The sequence below is a fragment of the Platalea leucorodia genome, assembly GCF_965183815.1.
Source record: "Platalea leucorodia genome assembly, chromosome: 1".
Classification (NCBI taxonomy): domain Eukaryota; kingdom Metazoa; phylum Chordata; class Aves; order Pelecaniformes; family Threskiornithidae; genus Platalea; species Platalea leucorodia.
In genome coordinates, this window is record NC_138823.1 from 156,933,854 (window position 1) to 156,954,684 (window position 20,831).

The window sequence follows — 20,831 nt, forward strand, 5'->3', positions numbered from 1 at the left end:
CGGCGGGGCTACGGCGCGTGCGAGGAGACAAACAGCCTCGGGTGGGCGGGCGGCGCCGGCCCGCCTCCGCGCGCTCATTCAGAGCGGGCGACGCCAGGCGCGTCACGTGCTGCCGCGCGTCACGCCGCGCGCGGGGCCCCGTCCGCCAATCCCCGGGCACTGGTGCCGGCCGAGCGCGCCGCTCCGCGCGGCGCCGCCGGCCAATCCCTTCCGCCGGCGGAGGAGGGACTTCCGCCGGGAGCCGGAAGCGGGTCTCTCATGCGAGCGGGTGGTTGAGTCTCGGCTCGGAGACGTTTCGGGCCCCGGAGCCGCCGCCGCCGCCTCCTCCGCCTCCGCGCCCCCCTCCCCGCTGTGCTGCCGCCGCCTGCTCCTCCTCCCGGCCCCCGCCCCGCTCTCCGCTCTCTTCCTCCTGGCATCCGGCGGCGGCGAGGCCCCGGCGGCGGCGGCGGCGCGGCGAGAGGCCCCGGCGCTAGCGGAAAGCCCGGCAGGAGCGAGAGGCCCCGGCGCCGGCGGAGAGCTCCCCCCGCCCCCCGTGCCCGCCCGCCTTCTCCCCGTCGAGGCCCGGCCCGAGGGCGGCGGCGGCTGCTGGTGACAGGTGAGTGCGAGGGGCCGCGGGGGCCCGCGCCCGCCCGGCGGCGGCGGCCGCTTGGGCCGCTCCCCCGCCGCTCCCCCGTCGGCCGGCGCGAGGGGGAATGGCGGAGCTGCAGGCGGGAGGCACCCCCTGTTCCGCCACCCCCCTCGCACCGGGGAGGCGGCCGGAGCCGCCATCTTCCCACCCGAGGCGGTTCCCGGGGGAGAGAGAGGAGGGAGGAGGAGGGATCCCGGCTCGGGGCCGCGATGGTGGCGGGGGGGAGGGCGAGTCGCCGGGCTGGGCCGCCGGGGCCGCTCCCGCACTGCGGCCTCGCCGAGCGGCGGTTGCTGCCCGGGCTCGGGCCCCGGCCCCGGATGGTGGCCGGGCAGCGGCCGAGCGAGCTTTGCCCCCCGCGCCGGTCGGCGTTGCCGGGGATCTCCGTGGGCAGCGGGTGCGAGCGCCTTGGGAGACGGCGGGGAAGGGGAGCGGGGGGCGAGGGCACGCCGGGGGCACCGGCTTCACCGCGCTCGCCGGCTGCCCGCCCTTGGCGGAGGGGGAGCCGTGACCCTCCCGGGGAGCAGGGCGGCGGGCGCGGGCGGTACCGGCCCTGGGCGGGCGCTCCCGGTAGATGCAGGGCAGCTCTGGCCTCTCATGAGAGCGGCGTCCTGAACTGGGGATTGGTTGTGCAGGAGGCGGCGGGGCAGCTGTGCTGGCGGGGTACGAAGCACCAATTGCAAAAGCAGCCGCCACACAAACGGTGTTTGGCCCCTGGGGTTTTGTTGTCGTCGGGCCTTCGCTGGCTGCGGCAGCCAAGTTGTTTTCACTCTCGGTTTCAGTCTGTGCAGATGCTCAAAATTACTACGTAGCCTTGTCCACAGTTTAAACAGATGTGCACGTGCCAAACAATGTTTTACAAGATTTCCGTGTGGCAGATAAGTATAATTATTTTTATTCTGCAGGTGAGGGAATTGAGGCAGAGTGGTTAAGACTTGCCTGTGGCCACAGAGAGAGAGCTGTTTTCAAAACCACTGTTTAAACTTGAGTCACCGTTGGGGTAAAACCATGGGAATTCTGGCTTCCAATCCTGCGTCTTGTCTCTGGCCTAGTTTTGTTGGCCTCCGTCTGAATCCTTAGTAAAATTGGAGTAGGAATCTTTCTTAAGTCATGTCTCAAGATTGCTATTGAAAGGCTTTAATCTTTCATGTGGTTAAAGTTTCATGTCAAACTTATCTGTTTTTTAGGAATTAGATAAATTTTCGAAGGTCAAAGCATGTTGTGTTCTTTTTTTAAACTTGCTGGGATTTCACAACTCTAGCGTTTTGATTCTGATCTGGTAACTGTTTTTATCAGTTGAACTTTCACTTGTTTCCTGCTGACTTGTAAGCATTTCTTCAAGTTCATTCTTGAGATATGAAGCTAATCAGCTTAATCACTCTAGCTATTAGAAGAACATTGGTATTTTCTAATTTTTTTATTATTATTGTTTTTTCCGGGAAGTGAAAGGGAGGAGAAAACTAGGGTGAGGCCTGATAAAGCACATACAGAAAACAGTACGTATTTTATATGTAATGTCCTTAGGGAATTTTATTATTCTAGGTGTGTTGGCATTTATATGTGTATACTATTTATATAGAAGCCGAAATTACTCTTATGTTTAATCGGTCTTACGTTTTGGGGGACAAAAAAAAATCCTTATTGAAACTCAAATAAAAGGTTTGCATAAATGAATTAATACAAAACATGTGACTTCTTGGATGTTCCCAAATAAGTGATTCTATATTTTCATGGTATATAATCAGGTCCTTACGTGCACACAGTGTTCTGGGTTAGATTGAATTGTTTCCTTTGTAATTCTTTCTGTTTTTTCAAGTGTTTACACACAAACACCTTAAGGGAATAGAGGTGTCAGCACAAGTGTGTTCTGCCTTGGTGCTTTTTATGGCTTGCTCTAATGCAAATATACACATAAAAAGGTACGGATAACTGATATGTACATATATTTAGTTTAGATATGTGGCTGGAACTTAAATCTGCTTCAGTACAGAGCAAGATGGAATATTGGGAACTGGAAGCAGTTGTGGAGGCTTTGGGATTTTGTTGTGTTTTTTTTTTTTTCCTTTCTTTCTTTTTGAGACATGCAGTAACCATGTAGACAATTTCTGTCTCTGATGGTTTACTTGATTAGAGTGAAAGTAACTACTTTGTTTATTTTACTGAAATGCAAAATAAATAGAGTCAGGTATGCTACATGTTCTGTGGAGATCTCTTGCTGTGTCTCTTAAGTCTCATATCTGGCAGTGGCTTCGGCTTTAAATCAGTTGTGAGCTTAATTGGCATGGTAATATAAACTCTTTGTTAAATATTTATTACATTACCTCACAAATGCACATGCTAGACACAGAAAAGGCATGTTTGTGGCCATAGTGCGTGACAAATCTAAAGTGACAGCTGAAAAGTAGCAAGAAAGGATTTATAAGGAACAAAGTAATTAGTTGTAGATGTGTTTCATCAGTTTAATTTTTTTAAACTAGGTGCCTTTTTGGCCCTCCAGCGCTATTAATGTTTAATTCCATGGTGCTTGTATATACTCATCAGACATTCACATTCTCGTAAATTAACAGGTAAGGTACACAAATAAGCATGTAGAGCACTTATCTTTTCTTGTGCCTGTGTTGGAAGGAGCAGGTTTTGTCAAGGGCAACAGCCTTATCGATCTTCTTGAAGAAGAGCATTCTTGTCTTGGAGATGCTCTGTGAAGGAAGGTGCAAAGGTGGCTGTAGAGGTAGCTAACAAATGCAGTGTCAAGAAGGCTGTCGCTGGTACAGAGAAAAAGGCAAAAGAGACCAGATGAAGAAAGCAAAGAAACACGGTTTCAAGCCTGGAGAATGTCAAGCTTTGGGAATGTGATTTTTTTGTGTGTGTGTGTGTATGTGCATGTACACATGCGAGGAACTGTTATATGACATAAGACGATGTAAAAAATGTGGTTTACATAGTGTTCTGTGCCTTTAAGCATTTACTAGCAAAAGGACCTTTTTAGACAATGCGTTTGTGTAACTCTTAGAATAACTGCTGAAAATAGTCTTTGACTGCATTTATTCCTGTATGTAATCAGTGATATTAAACTAACGTGAGTATTGCCAGTCTCTCGTATTTGCATTCAGAACGGGCACACAGGTACGAGTAGGAAAGGAAGGATGTTACAAAATAGGACATTGTAAGGAAGAAAATTAACCCCTCCCCCTGCAGTTTTGTAAGAGGCAGTAGTATGTGGAGAGCTGTGTAGAAGATAAGAGTGAAAGCTACATTTGTAGTAAAGGCCCCAGAAAGGTATTTGAACCATATTGTTCCCAAAGCAAGGCATATGCACGCTGGATCTAATGCTATCGTTTTAGTCCATATAAAACAAGATCTAGACAGGTGGATTTCACCACGTAGGCCGGGCATTAAATTAGGGAGGGGAAAGTGATGTAAAACTTAAACTTTGAAATAATGCTCATTTTATGTGATACCTCAAAAGAGAAAACACGCACGCATGCACCCCCTTCTCTCCTGAACTGGTAATATGCTTTATCAAAGGTACCAGTTGAAAATGTTGTAAACACAGTTGTAAGCTAGTGCTTTGAGGAAGTTCTGTTTTCTTTTCCTATTTATTGACTCCTCTGTGTGAAATTCAAGGCAAGCTAATGTATCATAACAGTCAAACACAAATAGAATACCTCTGAGCACTTTCTCTGAATGTAAAACTCAGTGATATTTCACCTGGTTAATAAAAATTAATTTGGTGCTGTAAATACTGGATAATTGAAGACGACCTATTGCTGTTCCAGCAATCTGTTTCTTTCTCTTTAAGGATATGCTGGCTTTGACTGGCTCATGGTAAAAATTTATCTAAAACCAGTAAGTTTGAGGAACTTGTTAGAAGCAGGAGACTAGAAGTTGATTTCTGTACCACCCATTCATTTAAATTAATCTAGCCAAGTTCCACAAAGGGGTGCAAGAGAGAAACGAATTCTATTAATTGGTTTGTAGCTGATATTTCTTAAGTTTTTAGTGATGTGATGGAGCCAAGGATTTATAATCTGTTTTTTCATTGGTCTTTTACATTTGTGTGTTCTGTGTGTGCGTTGCTGTTACATGCTCTTTCTAAAGGGGGGTGTCCCCCCTTCTGTTAGGAAGCAGGCGCTAAGGAGTAATACCTGCAGACAACAGAGGTGCTTTGGAGTACTTAAATTAGGCGTGACTGTAATAGAGCATAATTGTGTGATTAGGATACCATGGCAGTGTTCGTTCTGTGATGTGTGCTGCTGCAGGTATTTTGTGTCTGGCTATGTGTTTCAGGAACAGCAATTAACTCCAAAATTGGAAGCCTGACAGGGGTTACTAATACGCGGCTAGCTACTTGGCCTAGAACATTGCAGGGAATTGGGGAAACGCTGTTTTGACGCCCTGATGAATCACCAATTTCTTTGAGCCTTAATCTTTTCTAACGCTCGTTTACCGTGGAGGGCTGGGCTACGCGTATTCTGGATCCTGTCAGTCCAGCTCCTTAATGGGTAGTTGAATGATGTAATACAGAAAGAATCATTCGTTCATAAGCTGAATGGATTGCCGCCTCTGCACTTCCAGCAGCTCTGTTGTTGTTCGTGTGAGGCTGTTGGCATGTAAGGAGCTGGTGTCCCCAAGAGTATATCCTACAGTAAAGGTTTATTCTGGATTGCCTTTATGGCCATCTAGAGTTCACAGATATCTGGAGGTCAGTGTATGTGTGTTTAAGGTAGTAGTAGCTATACACAACTTTAAGTTCCGGACTGTTGCACATGTAGATAGAAACATAGATATCTATAGGCATCTATCTGGCATGGTAGCTTATGATGAATGAGACCCAGAATTGCTTGATCTGTTAGGGACTCCTTCCTAAAATGCCTATATCACTTCCACTATTGAAAATAGCAAGCAGTGGCAATGTAAAGACTTTGGAAATTACACTTTCAGATGCTATCAGGAGTTCACATGGGACTTGTTCAGGAATATACTGAGTTTTGAGTGCGGTGATAGAACATACAGTTATTTTATCTAAAGCTTGTGCTGGGCTTTTTGCAAGTCTAAATACTGTATCGCTTAACTCTGCTTTTAGATTTCCTGTGTTTTCTTGCACAAGTATCAGAACAGTATTTTCCCTTTGCCTAGATTAATTCTTCCTCAACTTCATACTGGCCCTTCCCTGCTAGCTTCTGGAAATAAGCAACAATGATGTATATTGATACTTTATTGATGGTATTCATAAGTCTGACTTCCGTCTGTCTTGGTAATGGAGTTACAAACTTACTTCAAAAAATTGTATATTTCTGTTATTCTATTAAAGTGTTTCTCCATATTTCTCGGCAGGCCTAACATTCTGCAATCTATTTTCAAGTATTTTATAATCATAGGATGCCAGCGATCTGACAGGGAATCTTGAGAAACACAATATTAGTTAGATAGTAATTAGTTGAGGAAAAAATATTTAACCATTTGATAAATCTCACCTGTCAAAAACTTAATGAAATGCTTGAGAAGCTTTACAGTGAAGTCTTCGCAGCTTTATGGTTTTGGTTTTGGTCAGTGTTGGTATCCATAAGCATATTTTTACAGGTTGTGATGCTGTCACAGGTTGCCCCACAACAGAGTCTGTTGTTCAAACAAGGAACTGATGAATCAACAGGCCAATGTCCAAAGTAGCTTGCTTTTTCATACCCTGGCGCTGAAGGTTTATGCTCAAACGTTTTGATGTATCCAACTGGCTTCTAATTCTTGTTCTAGGAATTAGAAAAATAGAGTAAAAGTGAAGAATGCACTGGGGCGCAGTTACTTGAAGTGCTGAGGACCAAAGCTTATGAAATAGCTACCTATATGTGCAGAATTTGCATCTTATCTCAGAGTTTCATTCCCATTCAACGTTGTTGCTGCCTGGCAGATAGGGACAGAAAATGGTCAACATGTTGCTGTTTAAAGCAGCAAGGCAAACAATTCGGGCAAAATATCATTGCCTACATTGGCATGTCTCCAAGAACTTGGGTTTGTGTCCCTGTTCCTGTTTAAAGTTTGTTGTCCAATTCTTTATAATAGATGTCTAAAGGATTTGTATTATAAAGGGGGGGACACCTTTTTTTAATGAACATGTTGCAGTTTAGCTTATAACCTATTTTGTTATGATTATGATTTTCTGTTTCTTAATTAATGTTGTGTATTTTAACTGCCTGGATTCAAGGAATCAGTGGAATTTTTAGGAGGGTCTGTGCCCAGTTATTTTGACTTTCAAGGAAGAATTATTGTCCTTAAATCCAAGCTCAAATTTTGGAACAGTTCATTGTTTGACAGTGAGTCGAAACCTGAATTACCAGTAGTTTTGATTACAGTGATACTCTAAAAAGGTGGGGTGCTCTGTGAACAAATGTGCACCCAGTAGGTGATAGTCTTTCATACAATGTTTTAAAAGTAAGCAAGAGTTGCTTCTGATTTCGATGAAGCTTGTAATGGAAGATGGTGGCTTTTTTCAAAAGAGGAAGGAATGCTAAATGACTGGATTATTTGGGTTAAATTCTATTTTTGGCAAAGAGGTTAATGAAATAATCATTGGCAAAAACAGTAGCTTCCTTTTCTTATTGCAAAACCTCAAAGTTAAATGACGCTTCTTCTGTAAGTAGTTTAATTTCACTTTAGATCTGGTCCTGAACACGTTTCAAAATTTAAACTAACATATTTTAGGTAAATGAATGCTTTTCAAGTCATCCGAAAAAAAAAAAAACAAACCCCAAAGCCTGAGGGGAGTTCATCCTAGGCTGTTTGTTTTGCAGAACAACTGTTTATTAAAATAAATTTGTGTCGGCAAGGATTATTGTATACGTTCGTGTTGGAAGGAAACTCTTCATTGTACCTTTTCATTCATCACTGTAATTATCAACATTTTATTTGGTTCTGTATCTGCCTCTCGCCTGGACTTTATGTAGGCGTAAGCCCTTTTCTCAGACCTGTTCTGACTGAAGATATATTCTAGGAGCACTGTAACATCTATCCCATCAGTCTGCATCAAATCTTTTCCAGAATCCTAGTTCTGCATGCATTTGAATTTGAGATCCTTGGTGTAAGATTTCTGCTTCCCTGAATTAGGTGTTTATTGTGTGGTCCAAGAATGTGGTGATAAAGAACTTGGAACTTAGCAAATCAGCTGTGAAGCGATGTGTGTGTCTTAAAGAATAATTCAAAGCACTAAAAATATTAAGTGTCCTAGAAGTTCCTAATACAGTTTTTGACCTCTTCTTGCTTAAGCACAGCACTGATTGCAGACTTGAAACATGGAATCCAAATAATAGCAATATTGCAAGATAAGCTTATTAAGACCTGCTAAAGTACGTCAGACTTCTAACCTCACCCTTGGAACTGCCCTAAATATTAACCTTATAGCTTCAAGTGATGTTTTTAGTCTTGCCTTTCATCATAAAATACTGCATCCTCTTCTGCCAACTTCTGAGTTTCTCTGAAGAAGGTGCTGTCCATAAAGCCCTGCCCAGCAGAGCTGGGTTAGTTATTTCCTTTGCGAGCTCTGCTGCCTGGGGTCACAGGCAGCATCGTGAGTGTGCGTTGGCCGCTCGCTGGTTAGCAGTGTAGTGAAGTATGTGGACAACTTAAAGATCGTATTGGTAAATCGGGAGGAGGAACATTGAGTAATTGAAACAAGGAAGTTCGTTGTTCCCAGCGTTGCTAAACTGACACTCTTCATGCACAACATTTAACTTGTTCCCTCCCAGCAAGTGCTAAAGCTGCTGGTACTTTGTCATGCGTTGTATCTTTTGAAGACTTTGTGTTTCTTTGAAGAACTGGGAAAAGCCAAATGGACCATCAATCGCTGCATCTTAGCTTTAAGAGTTTGAATCAGGAAGTGCTTGCAGTTGTTTTGTGAAATAAACATAATTTGTAAAATGACGGGTTCACTTATTGCAGGACTGACACGCTGAGATGCTGGCAAGTCCATTAGCCAGCAAAGTTCAGTATCTTTTCTACTCTTCACTCCAAGTCAGGAATCAGTTTCCGGCTTAGAATGAAAACTGCCTCTCATGATGAAAGTGCAACAGCTTCTGTAAACTTTACTGTTCTGTGTGAGCTGTTGGCATACTTCATTGTTGCTTCCTTCAGCAGTGGCATAGGAAGATTAATCTCTCTGACTTCCCTTCAATAGATACTTTGAAGAAAAGCAAACCCCCAAAAAAGCCTTGGTTAAGTGAAAGCAAGCCAGCTATGTAGGGAGGGAAGGGAAACAAGGAAAATATATTATTGTGCAAGATACTATCCTTGCATAATAATTCCTCATGTGTGCATGAGTTCAGAGAAGATATGATAGAATGAGGCAGACTTAGTATCCGGAGTGCCAGAGTAAACTCATTTGCTGGAAATAAGGTGTGTGTCAAAATGCAGAACTATAGTTTATAGGAAAAAAGATCTGAGAAGTCTTTCATGTGGCTTTTACTGATAGCCATGTTAATCTCTTCATGTGGTGTCTTGGTTGGCTATAGGAAGGAATAATATAGGCTGAAGATACGTGGAAGTTTTTGAAAAGTTTCCCTTATTTCAAGTAAATTGGAGTTTAAGAGTTTAAGTTACCATCTAGTGTTCTGAAAATGCCTATTTACAAATAGTACAGGAATGAACAATATTTTGTGAAATCCATAGTCATCAGTACCAATAGGTATCACCTCCTGCCTTATCCACTGCAGGGCAAACTTTAATTTTCTTTCCAATTCAGTTTACTACTTCTAGTCAATTGTGTGTGCAGAGGTGGTGTGCAATTTTTAACTCATGTGACCTCAGTGCAGACAAGAAACATGGATGATGATAGTTGATGAATTACATGAGGTTTTGCATTTGATAGTGCTAAAATTCAGAAGCAGATTTTTCTCATGCTTTCCTAATGTTTGCATTAAGTGAAAAAAATTAATTTCTGCATCAGTGAAGAGTATTTTACATTAAATATTGGTATTACATTAAAAGCCTGGAATAGTCTCCCAGCTAATTTGTAGGCATAAAGATATCTGAAGTTATTGAGAAGCTTTGACTTTCAGAGAAAAGTGCAGTTAGCTTATCAAAGATCACACCAAAGTGTCTAGAGTTAATATTTGTGTAGTAGGTAAATAATTTTAGCGGTTAAAAAGATGTATATTAGTAAAAATACCAACACTTTTATTTGCATTACCTCAGCTGTGACTTGTCTTTGCAGATCTGAATCCCACTGCACTGGACACTGTGCAAGCACAGACTGTCGCCTCGTAGCTTAGTCAAGCGTAACAGGTAATTGCAGGTGGATGGCAGCGTTGCAAGAAATTAATGTGAGCAGTGGGTTAGTATAATGTATGATGCCTGTGCTCTGATGAAAAGCTCATCATTTTTTAAAATATATTAATTTTAAAAAATCTTGTGGAAGGAGGGAGCTTCCATCACATTCTACAGGTTCTGTTAACCCATGTTAGGCATAAACTTGGGGGTTTTTTTATACTTGGCCATTATTGAGGCTGACTGTTTTTAGAAGATTATATGAAAAATCAGTCTCCCTCTATGGTTAGGCTCATTTAACAGATGTATTCTCTGTTACACAGCTTGGAAGCGGAGGCAGATGTGAAATACTGTGCAGTGTGGGGTCTGGAACTCCAAGCTTGTCCTTCTGTAGGTACTTTGAAGCATTGTTGCCCTGTGTTCAGGCTTAATTGGTTTTCTGTTTTTTTTTCAACGCAAAAGAGCGGTGGTTTGCATTGACCTGTTCTTTCACTCTTTAATTCAGTACAGGCATTCTGCTGGGATGTCTCTTGTGAAAGCCCTGCAGGTATGTTACTGTCGTCTTTTCTTTCTTTTTTTTTTTTCCTTTCTGTTGTAGTAGGAGCTACCTGTGATGTTTTGTGGGCAGGGGTAATAGCAGCAGCAGCAGTGACGTGGACTTGACCTGTTACGTTTCACTCAGAACTGCAGTACTTGGTTTGCAGTGTCTGCTGCTGCTGGTTTCCTAGAGAACAGGAAGAAAGGAAGGATTAATGGCATCAGTTGTTCAGCTTGGGTCCTCTCTCCTCTACTACTCTTCTGGTGGTCCCAGAACTGAAGTGTGTGTGCAAGCATCTACTGTGTAGTTCTCTATTTAACTGTTTGTAGAAAAGGGGGATCGTTCAAATTTGTTCCAATTCTTTTCTTGCTGGTGATGTTTTCTGTCCTGGAAAAATAAAAACCCCACCAGGGTTGGGAGGTAGGGAGGAGGTCAAATGCTCATGAACGTAATTGAGGGCAAGTGGTAGAGTATTTTAGTGGAAAAACATCATACTTTGAGGTACTTGTCTAACGTGCTTGAGTGGCAAATTCCTGATCTCTTTCCTGAGAAAGATAAAAGACCTTTTTCCTCCAGTGTGAGATGTTTTTTGCTTTTTGTAGGCCCTGGCGATGAATGTAGAATTTGTGATTCTGTGTTCAATTAGATAAAACAACTTTTCAAGAGAGGATGGGGTTATGGAGAATTATGATCATAGATGCTTTATATTAAGGTAGCATCCCACCGTTGATTTCAGAATTATCATGGTTTGGCTGAGCTGCTAACAACTTTAACTCTGCCATTTGAGGGGTTGCTCAGGATAATGCACAAATGGAAGAGTGAAGGGTTTATTTTAATTACCAGTTTGGTACTTTTTGAAATCATCGTCTGATAGAAGAATATCTTATCTGACATGATAGTTAAATAGAAATTAAATATGCGTCTTTATGGATAACCTGCAGGGTGTGTGCTGTTAGTCCACTTACAGCAAGGAAAACAAGCTTGTGGCTTTGTGATGGATGTGCTACATGAAGCAAGCCCAGTTAATTAATGAGTTGGGTTTCTTAGTGTTATGTGCTTCAGCCTGCAGTCAGGAGAGTGCTGCTTCAGATTTGAAAACTGGGTTCAAGCCATAAGCAAACTGAAAACTCTTCAAGGCACATGATACCCTTATCAGGCACAAAAATTTCTTCCCAGTGAGTTATTCCTGTCTTGGTAGGCACTCCTAGCATTCTTAAATGGTAAGTTTTTTTAGATTATATACTATTAAACACCTGGTGCATTACATTACTGAGGAGGATGTAATCCACAAGCTTATTAGTCCATTTCTTGAGTGATATTTGAGTGTGCATCAGATAGTACCTGTGTGTAAAACTTACCTTCTTGGTGTGCAAGAGGACTGTGGAAATCATGTGAGACCTTTCAATACAGTGAAAAGATTTCCTTTTATTTTAATCATATATATTTAAAACACAATGCATAAAAGGCTAGACATAAAAAAGATAATCAGGATTATTTGTTGGTAGGGGTCATCCTGTTATCTTCTGTGTACTGTCAAGATGTTTCTCCCTGTTGTTTGAGATTAGGTGAGTGAATAAGGTTGTAACTTTACGCCCTTCCCATTTTTCTTGCTCTTCACTGAAAGAGTTTTTCTGTATACAGTCTGTGTAGAGTACTTATCATTTACCACTATCAGGTTTCTTTGGTATTTATCACCTTTGTTTAGTAACTTATTGCTTGGTATCTCTTGGACAACTAATTACTGTAACGATCTGGATTTCTAGACTTGCGGAGTAATCAGTTCTGGTGTGTGGTTCCATCGTGTGGGTTTGTGTGCGAGTTAGAAAGCTCAGTAAATGATGGAGTTGCAAATTGCTTGTGAAGCCTAGTGCAGAAGTGTTTCATAGATCTTTAAATAAGGAAATGCAGCGTTCCCTTTAAATAGCAAGGCTTGCTGTTTCTCTTGAAATCTCAGCCATTCTTCGAGGAGAGACTATGTTTGAAGAGATAATTAATAGAATTGCAGGACAGTTTTGGAGGCTATCAACCTTATAAAGAACAGACTTGTTTTTAAAAAAACTTCTGAAGTAGATGCAGCAGCAGCTCTAAACAATTTGAACTGGTGTTTTCTATTGCAGAATGTTAAAAAAGTACAGTATTAAGGTTTAGGTGGTCTTCTGACACAGTGCATTTCTTGCTAACACCCAGTTGCCATGTGGATTTTAAAATGCCTTGCACTTGTCAAGTGTCCAATTGCAGGTTCACTCCCCGTGCTTATGTCCGTGTTCCTCTTTAAGAACCAAAAAGTTGTGTCGTTCTGGGTGCTGCCTGGGGGTGCCCAGGCATAAGCAATTTTCTTGGCAGGAAGGAAAACTGAAACAAATCAGGTGGTACTTTTCTTGTTTGTTTGTTTTTTTTTAATCTAACTTTCCAGCCACCATGCTGGCATGTACACTGGACACATGTACATTTTGAAGCCTTCATCTAGTAGACTTTGATAAATGTCTGGGTGACACTAAGCTCCAGAGGTGAAAATTTCAACTTTTCCCCCCAACTACTTAGCTAAGTAGGAGTTAAACAAATTCACAGCCTTGTGATGATTATTAAAATAGTGGTGTATTCAGTATTTAACTTCTGTAGACAAATGCTGTGACTAAATATTTGTCATGTCAGCTTTTAAATTGCTGTTGTGTAATACAGAGTTTACAACTGACACAGGCACAATGATGATTGCAGAGATTGCCACTGACAAATGTGCTTTTTGGGGTTGTTAGATTTTTTTTTTTCGCAGCTATTTTGTCCACTATGGTAATGTAACCACTTCACAGTATATTTTCTTTTAAATAATGCCATCCTTTGAATGATAGAGTGCTTGTCACGTCTGCTCTGTAAAAAGAATGATTTCCTGCTTTGAAAGGAAAGGTGGAAGCCCCTGAGTTTTGTCACAGGCTTTCTGTATCAGAACAATACAGCTTTGTAGGGTTATTCACCTACAGAATGGTAACGTGCCCCGTGCAGTGGGATGATGGTGCAACTCGTACATTAACAGCTGAAATCTTTCTTTGAAAGTCTTTTAAAACAGCCATCTGATTAAAATTGCAAGCTCCAGTTTGTATCACTGCTCATAATGCTAAGACAGAGGGAAACTTGCAGCCTTTCAGGATTAGGATTTGTCAGTTTTTCTTGATGATAAGCTTAACTATCTTGTATCTGAGTTAGCAGCTTTACCTGGACTGAGAACATGAATGACTCGACATATTACATGTGCCTTGGGTATTGTGAAAGTAATAAAAAAAAAAGAAAGGTAAACTTTGTTTAAACAGGAGTTAATGTATTAAATTAATAGCGTACTTCTGGAAGAGGCTTCTGTTGTTTCTCATATCAGCTAGGTGATGTATTCAGCAGGTGTTAAAACTCTTTCCAAAGCTGAAGTCAGTGGTAGTTCTGATTACTTCTGCTGCTGTGTCGTGATCCTCGTGGATACATAAGGGTGTGAAAGATGGTGAGAAAATATGTTACCTCTGACAGTACAAGAGGGTTTCTGGCCTGCTACTGGAAGTTTGTTATGAGGCTTAAGTCAAGCAGTGCACTTCTGTTTTGAAAACATTGTAGGCTTTCTCATGTTACTGGAAGTGTATTTCTGTATTAGCCTTGTGAAAAGTTTATCTTAATCTGTGTTTAAAGTTTCTGAAATGTTTGCTAGGAAGAGTTCTGCACAAAGCCAAACTCAAATCTATTTTTGTTTGTGCTTGCTGGAAGAGCAATGAAAAGATCTTTTATTCTAGTGAGCTTTTTTGTTTTATGGCGTTGCTGTTTGCAGCGTGAAAGTTAGTTGTCAGCACTTGCATTTGTAAATCTCTTTTTAAGGGCTGATTACTCTGGGCTGAAAGTTGGCAGGCAAGATCTCAGCCCTAAAGCATTGTTTGGGGTTTTGCATGTTTTTAAATAACAGATCTATCTGACTGGTTTGATTGAGAGAACCGCATGCTGGTACTCATACTCTTGTAACTCTAGACAGCAAAACAGACTGCATAAAAGCACACTTTGAATATTAATTAGAAAAATTAGAGACTACTACTTGCTTTCTAATGAAAGCAGAGGTGGGAGGATTGGGGGGCTACACTCGAGGGAGGTTTTGGGGGGCTGTCGGGGGCAGTAGTGGTTTTCGTTGGCTATATAACAATTGAGTAGATGTCTCTTACCAGCTGTTTGTGAGGTTGTGGTGTATGTGGATGCAGTGTGTATATAAATATCCTCAGACAGTTGAACATTAACTCTGCCAGTATTATAAGATACCTAAACCTGAACTAAAATGCAGCGTAAAGGTTAGCCTGATGTTGGCACCACAGTAACGCACACGTGTGGCTTTTGGATGAGCGCGGTCCCAGCTCTGCTTGGCTTGGCACCCAGACAAGAGTGATCATGTGGTTGCGTGCACTTATCTGTATAGTCATCCTGTGGACCATTGCTGGTTTGTATCTAGTATCTTCTGAAATGATGGAATTCTTATAACAAGGTGCATTTGAAAATATTTGTCAGTAAAGAACCATGTTGTCAACTTCAAAAAAAACCCCAACCAAACAAAAAACCAAAACACAACAACAACAACAAAAAGCCTCAACCAACCAAAAAAAAAACAAAACCAAACCCACAAGTTCTTATTTGTGAAGGTGGTTGTGGAAGTTGCAGAGGGAAAAGAGTAGACTGTGTCACTTGCCAGGTGGTCTCAGTCCCTCCTGAGAATACTCTTGTAACTCTTCAGGTTAACCACTGCTGACCAGGTGCCCACAGGGGCAGATCTGTATGAGTAAAGAGTTACTGCCCACATTGTCCTCTTTCTGTAATAAGGCGCTCTTCCCCTTCCTGTTGCAATTACTAATTTAGCAGACTGAGCAGTGTATTACAGTTCGAACTGCTTCTGATAAGCTGCAGTAAAATCCATGCAGTTTCTCTTGGATTAGGTAGTTCTGGAAATAAGTATTTGCATGTCTCGATAGTAACGTTGCTCTTGACATAATGTATCTGAAGTAGTTGAACTTGACTAATTAGTCTGTGGTGACTGAATGGCAAGCCAGAAGGAAAAATAAAGATTTACTATATGCATTTGCAGAATTGAAATTATAAATAGTATTAAAAAATTATAATTGTGTACTTCTAAATCAATTCATAAATGTAGGCCATTCTGTAGACTATATGACTAGACATAATTTGTGGAAGACATGGGTTTTCTTATGAATCTGTTTGCTGTAGACTAGAAATATTATTTAAAAGCTTATTTAAGAGATTGCATGCCTCTGAAGGTTTTTCTTGTGGGTTTGGTTTTTTTAATAACTTGAATGAAAAAAAATTGCAGTCCACATTTGATAGGTCAATGTTCTACCATAGGTATTGCTATCTCTATCCCAAATGGGTCTACCGACTTGCATTTTTCTCTTGAATGTCTCCTACTTATTGCAGCAGCCTCTATTTATGCAAAGGTATGGTTTACCAATCAGCAATTCAGTGTATCTTTTAAAGTGATGGGCATTAACTCTTCAGTGGGATGATGATTTTTATTGCTGCATTAAAATGCCACATGTAACTTGCTTGCTAATTTGACTATTAAACTAGCATGAGAAGAGGATAGACTGTCTTCCAAAATATCAATCCTGATCTGTAGTTCCTAGTACTACCAGATATTGATTGTGGTTCTTGTAAATAAGCTTGTGTATGAAAATATGTATCAATACTAATGAAAAACATGCTAAAACACGTCCTGTGAAGAGCCTTTAACATTTTGTGATTTTTATTGTTTTTCTCCCTGAAGTAGTGCTGCCTTTTGCACAAACACTGTACACTTTGACATGATAGTCATGGAAGCCTGCAGTCATATAAGTTTTATGCTTTAAGAGACTGGTAAGTGGCAACTCCAGGGTGGAAAAGTTGATGGCACTAACTTTCCAGAACAGCCCTGCACATGAAGTTGTTTTGAACTGTATCATAACAGATGGGATTTTGCAGCAGAGCGCTTGATGTCCTGGGGACTTGTAGCAGCGTGACATACTAAACGAAGAAAATTGCAGAGGAAACTCCTTCATTTGGGGTCTTTCCGTATGGCTTACCCATTTGCAGAAAGGTATAGCTGATTGTTGTTGAAAGCACAGGACTTAGAAGGCAGGTTGAATATCCTCTTTAAACAGATTATAATAGTATCGCATTTGTTTTGGGAGCCATTTTGATCCTTAATGATCAAAATGCGACTTAAATATATGGGTTTGGCATTGTAGCTATTAAAAATAATTTGTTCACAAGGTGAGTGGATTTAGTGTGGTGTGTATCACAACAGATCTATGTAACTAATGAGAATATGATTATTAGTCTGAGTAATCCAAAGAAAGTTACCTAGAGCTTCAATCTGGACCTAGCCTGAGATAAACGTCTTGTGTAATCTCATCAAAAGGACTTCTGAAAAGGAGCAGAATGATGTGCTGCTCTGATTGCTGGTGGCTTGCCTAAGAAATTTGAAGTTGCAACGTGCACATTACAGTCATGTGTTATCTATCAAGTTGGCTGACAACTTGTCTACCCTCAGCCGAAATTAATGATTTAGCTGAATATTTTGTGCTTGATGGCCAGTCAGCAAATGCTTTAAAGGACGTATGTGTAGTGGAACTTTACTCTTGTTTGTTAGACTCACATGATCTTAGCTGTTTTCCTTCCACAATCCATAGATTTACAAAGTACTGGTGCTAAGACTACATTCCAGAGGATGGAAGAGATTGCAGCATGACTGGGGACGGGCTGATCCTAGAACGGAATGGGAATGGGAATGTGTGAGATAAGCAGGTGACACAGAGGGATGCAAAGAAGTACCTTGGCAATGATTTGGGGATCAAAATGCTGAGTAGATAACATCATTGCTGACTGAAACACATTTGTCTTTCTTTAAAGTAGACTTGAGCTTGTGAATCTGGACTAATGTGCATGCTCAAGGTTAGCATGAACAGCAATGGAGATTATATACAACGAACAAGAAGTGTGTAATAAGTGTTGTGCTCTTAGAAAAATATTAATCCAAAATTTTAAAAGGCTAAAACCAATTTCTTTAAAGAATATTAACAGAATATTCTCAAAGAAGCTTAGACACCTTCCGCAGTGTTAATGTGCATAGAGCTTCCCATGCGTGGGTTTGAGCAACACAGAGTTTAGCTATTTAATGCTTGCTTTTGAGAAATTGCTTTCATCCCGAGCATGATTTCTGATTATTTCATAAAACATAATATCTTGAATGAATTCCAGACTTTCTGCCATGTAGACTCTGTATGTTCATGTGTGTGTAACACTGTATGTGAGGGGCAGTATAACTTTATTTCTTTTTTTGTGTGATTTTTTTTTTTCTGTGTCATTTCTCCTTTACTTAAATAGTTTCTATTCCAAGATGAGAGGCAGGGTGTTAGGAAATAAAACTTCCGAGAATATAAAAGTGACACAGTGCATGTGTTTCTTTCAAAAGCACGTTTTTCATGCTGACTTTACATCAATAGCATGAAGTGATAAGCAACTAAGCTGAATGTTTCATCCTGTTGGGGATGTCAGTATATTTGTTTCTTCAACTGTGTGTGCAAAATATCTGATCTTCTGCATAATACCCTAATACAGACACTTGAATCAGTTCATAGGTGAATGTCATAATTTTAGTTGAAAACTTTGGAATGTATTCAATCAGTTGTATGAAAGGCTTTTGCTTTTGTCCATTTCAAAATATAGTGTAGAGGCGATTCCGTGGAAGGCCATAATGCCATAGACTGAAAGAAACACTTTTTAACTCCAGTCTTTTGAAGTCAAGGTACCCTAAAAGGAGCTTATGCTGCTAAAGAATGGAATCATACTGTTACCTTCCATGCGCTGCGAATCATGACTTTTTTTTTTTTTTTTAAAGAGATCATAGAGAATCTCACCCTGAAATTTGGTGTCACCAACTTGAAGGCAATAAATTTCTCTCACACGTTGTTACAGATGCAGTACTGGAATTTCCGTGTGAATAAGTGACTCAAAAAGCATATTACAACTTGCTCATACTCCTTTTAGAAAAGAAAAATTAAAAAATTACCCTGATTTTACACCCCAGTATTTACTTTCTGAGACTTCATGCTTTAAATGAGCTTTCCTGTTTTTTAAAGACTATTTTTTTAAATAACAGTGTTAAATAATAGCATCAAATTTCAAAGTGAAGTCGTCAGACTTTCAACTCTACTCAGTTTTCTACTTGTCTAATCAAATAAAATAACATTTTAGGATGATGGAGCAGAGCAACTTGTTGAGCGTTACTAATCTAGCGGAACTGTTCTAACATGCTGCTTAAAACTTGCAGAGATTAAATGACTATCAGAGTAGTTGTAGAAGACAAAGGTTGGTTTGTGACTAAATGCTTCTTACTAAGTTAAGTAAGTCTGCCAGGTGGTATGAAGAAGTCCTGATTTGAAAACCAATCTGAATAATTAAGGTGAGAATCAAGTGAAATTTTCCCAGTGGAATTTCCCTGCCCGGTGCTATAGCAAGTGTTCATCTGCACTCCTGAGGCAGCCAGCGACTGGGAGCTGAGCGTATCTGCAAGATCGCTTTCTCCTCGCCTTCTGCCATAACGTTTTCTCTGAATGCGTAATCCTGACCGTGTTGTGTGGAAGTTCTTCGGACTTTTGGTCTGAATCGGCATGGCACGTCTGGAATGGCTGTGAGTTCTCAGGAATTCCAACAACCACTTACAGAATCTTTTGTCTTCCTATTTCCGCAGCTTACAAAGGTGACCAGTAAAGTTCTCTCTGAGCAGCCAAAAAGCAGACAGCTCATGACTTCTGATCAGGACACTAAAGTTGTGGCTGAACCGCAGGTGCAGCAAGTACAAGAAGTTAAAGACGGTTCTCATCTAGTAAGTATTATAATTACATATTCCCCTGGTATAAGTGTTGCATGAAACAGGTTTTTTTTCTATGTCTTAATCAAAATTGTATATTGGAACATTTTAGAAGACAGTTTGGTGATAACATTGCAACATAAAATGCTGGAACACAGCTGTTGAAGGTGGCTAATTCTCCGTACCAAGTGGGAGCTTCAACGTGACTTTTCTTCATCCCTACAGGGGATTTAAATAAACTCCAGATTACAACAGTTTGCACTCATTTAAGGTACAGGGCTTTTTAGGTTATGCAGGAATTGTACTACCAATCTTGAGTTAGGTTCTAGCTCACACATTAACATGTGAGGAAAATGCAGGAAATGCACTTGGCAAGTATCTGTAATTGAAAAATGTACAAACCCATACAAATAGGAAATTTTATTCTGTAACAGGAATTTTGCTCAGTCAGTTCTGCCAAATGGCACGTGTTGCTGCTTCTGTACTACTGTGTGGCATCCAGTAAGTTGCTTTATGGGATGCTTTTGGCAGATCATACAGCAGATAGTACTGTGTGTATATATGAGTTGCAGTAAATGTTACCTACGTCTTAAAGAAGACTGAATACTTGTGTGTAAGCTCTACTCATTGTATTTTCATCTTTGAATGTTAACTATATATTGGGAGGAATGTTTTGTCTTGGGACATCTTGAAGGGTTTGGTTTCAGTGTGTGTTCTGCTAGGCACTTAGCCTGTGCTACGCTAAGCAGCAAATGCTTGCTGCTTCAACTTACCTTGCAACAAGCACTAAGGAGCATTTTGAAAAACACTGTAAACTTGTACTTTGCTTTGCTAAGCAAACTGGTGGGGTTTTTGTTTGTTGTTCCCCCTCCCCCTCTTTTTTTTTTAAATTGGTTTTCTGGGTTCTCTTCTGCTCTGTTTTACCTTTCTCAGATGTGAATTTTGTCTATTTGACAGTAGAGGAAAAGGTTGAACCCACTTACATGCCATACTTTTGAAAGTTGAGCTTTTGTGATTTTTTTTATTTTTCCCCTATACTCAAGGTGTTAATTCCAAGAAACCAGTGTGCAGGCTTGAGTAAGAGACTCTTGCAGATTTGCTTCAAAAACTTGGAACTGTCAGTGCACTTTCAACAGGTGCATTAGTATTAAAGGTTGTTTGATTAGTTGTCACATTGATGCTAGTTCTTTTAATTTGGCATACTAAAATTTTTATAAAGCTTCATGTAAACTTGGATCTAAATCTTAATTTCTGTTCTTTCATACTTACTTGGAGAAAGAGAATAATAATTTGTTTTGAATTCAGAAAATCTGTCTGCTCTTTTCCTTAGTAGAGGAGACTAATGTCAGTTTGGATATCTTGGAATGTATCCATAGTGCTGTAATGGTGCATTTCCAATAACTAATTATTTTGAGATTAAAGCTTTTCCTTTGCTGAATATTTTATTCCAAAAAGCTGAGACCTGTAGCTGATTAACCTTTTTTAAGTTATACCAGTATCATACTTTTATATGCACAGCATCAGAAGGTCATTTTATTGTATGAGAACCA

The 20,831-nt window shown here is 40.7% G+C and overlaps 1 protein-coding gene across 1 annotated transcript in view; it reads left to right on the plus strand.

Annotated features, from left to right (window-relative positions):
- The first annotated feature begins 318 nt into the window (after window positions 1-318).
- The window catches only part of LARP4B (La ribonucleoprotein 4B), a 57,280-nt gene continuing 36,767 nt past the window's right edge, over window positions 319-20,831 (plus strand). Inside the window, exons 1-2 of the mRNA XM_082319447.1 lie at window positions 319-595; window positions 19,162-19,296. Of these exons, the coding sequence (XP_082175573.1) occupies window positions 19,216-19,296 (81 nt within the window). The 5' untranslated portion in view covers window positions 319-595; window positions 19,162-19,215. The remainder of the gene's footprint in view (window positions 596-19,161; window positions 19,297-20,831) is intronic.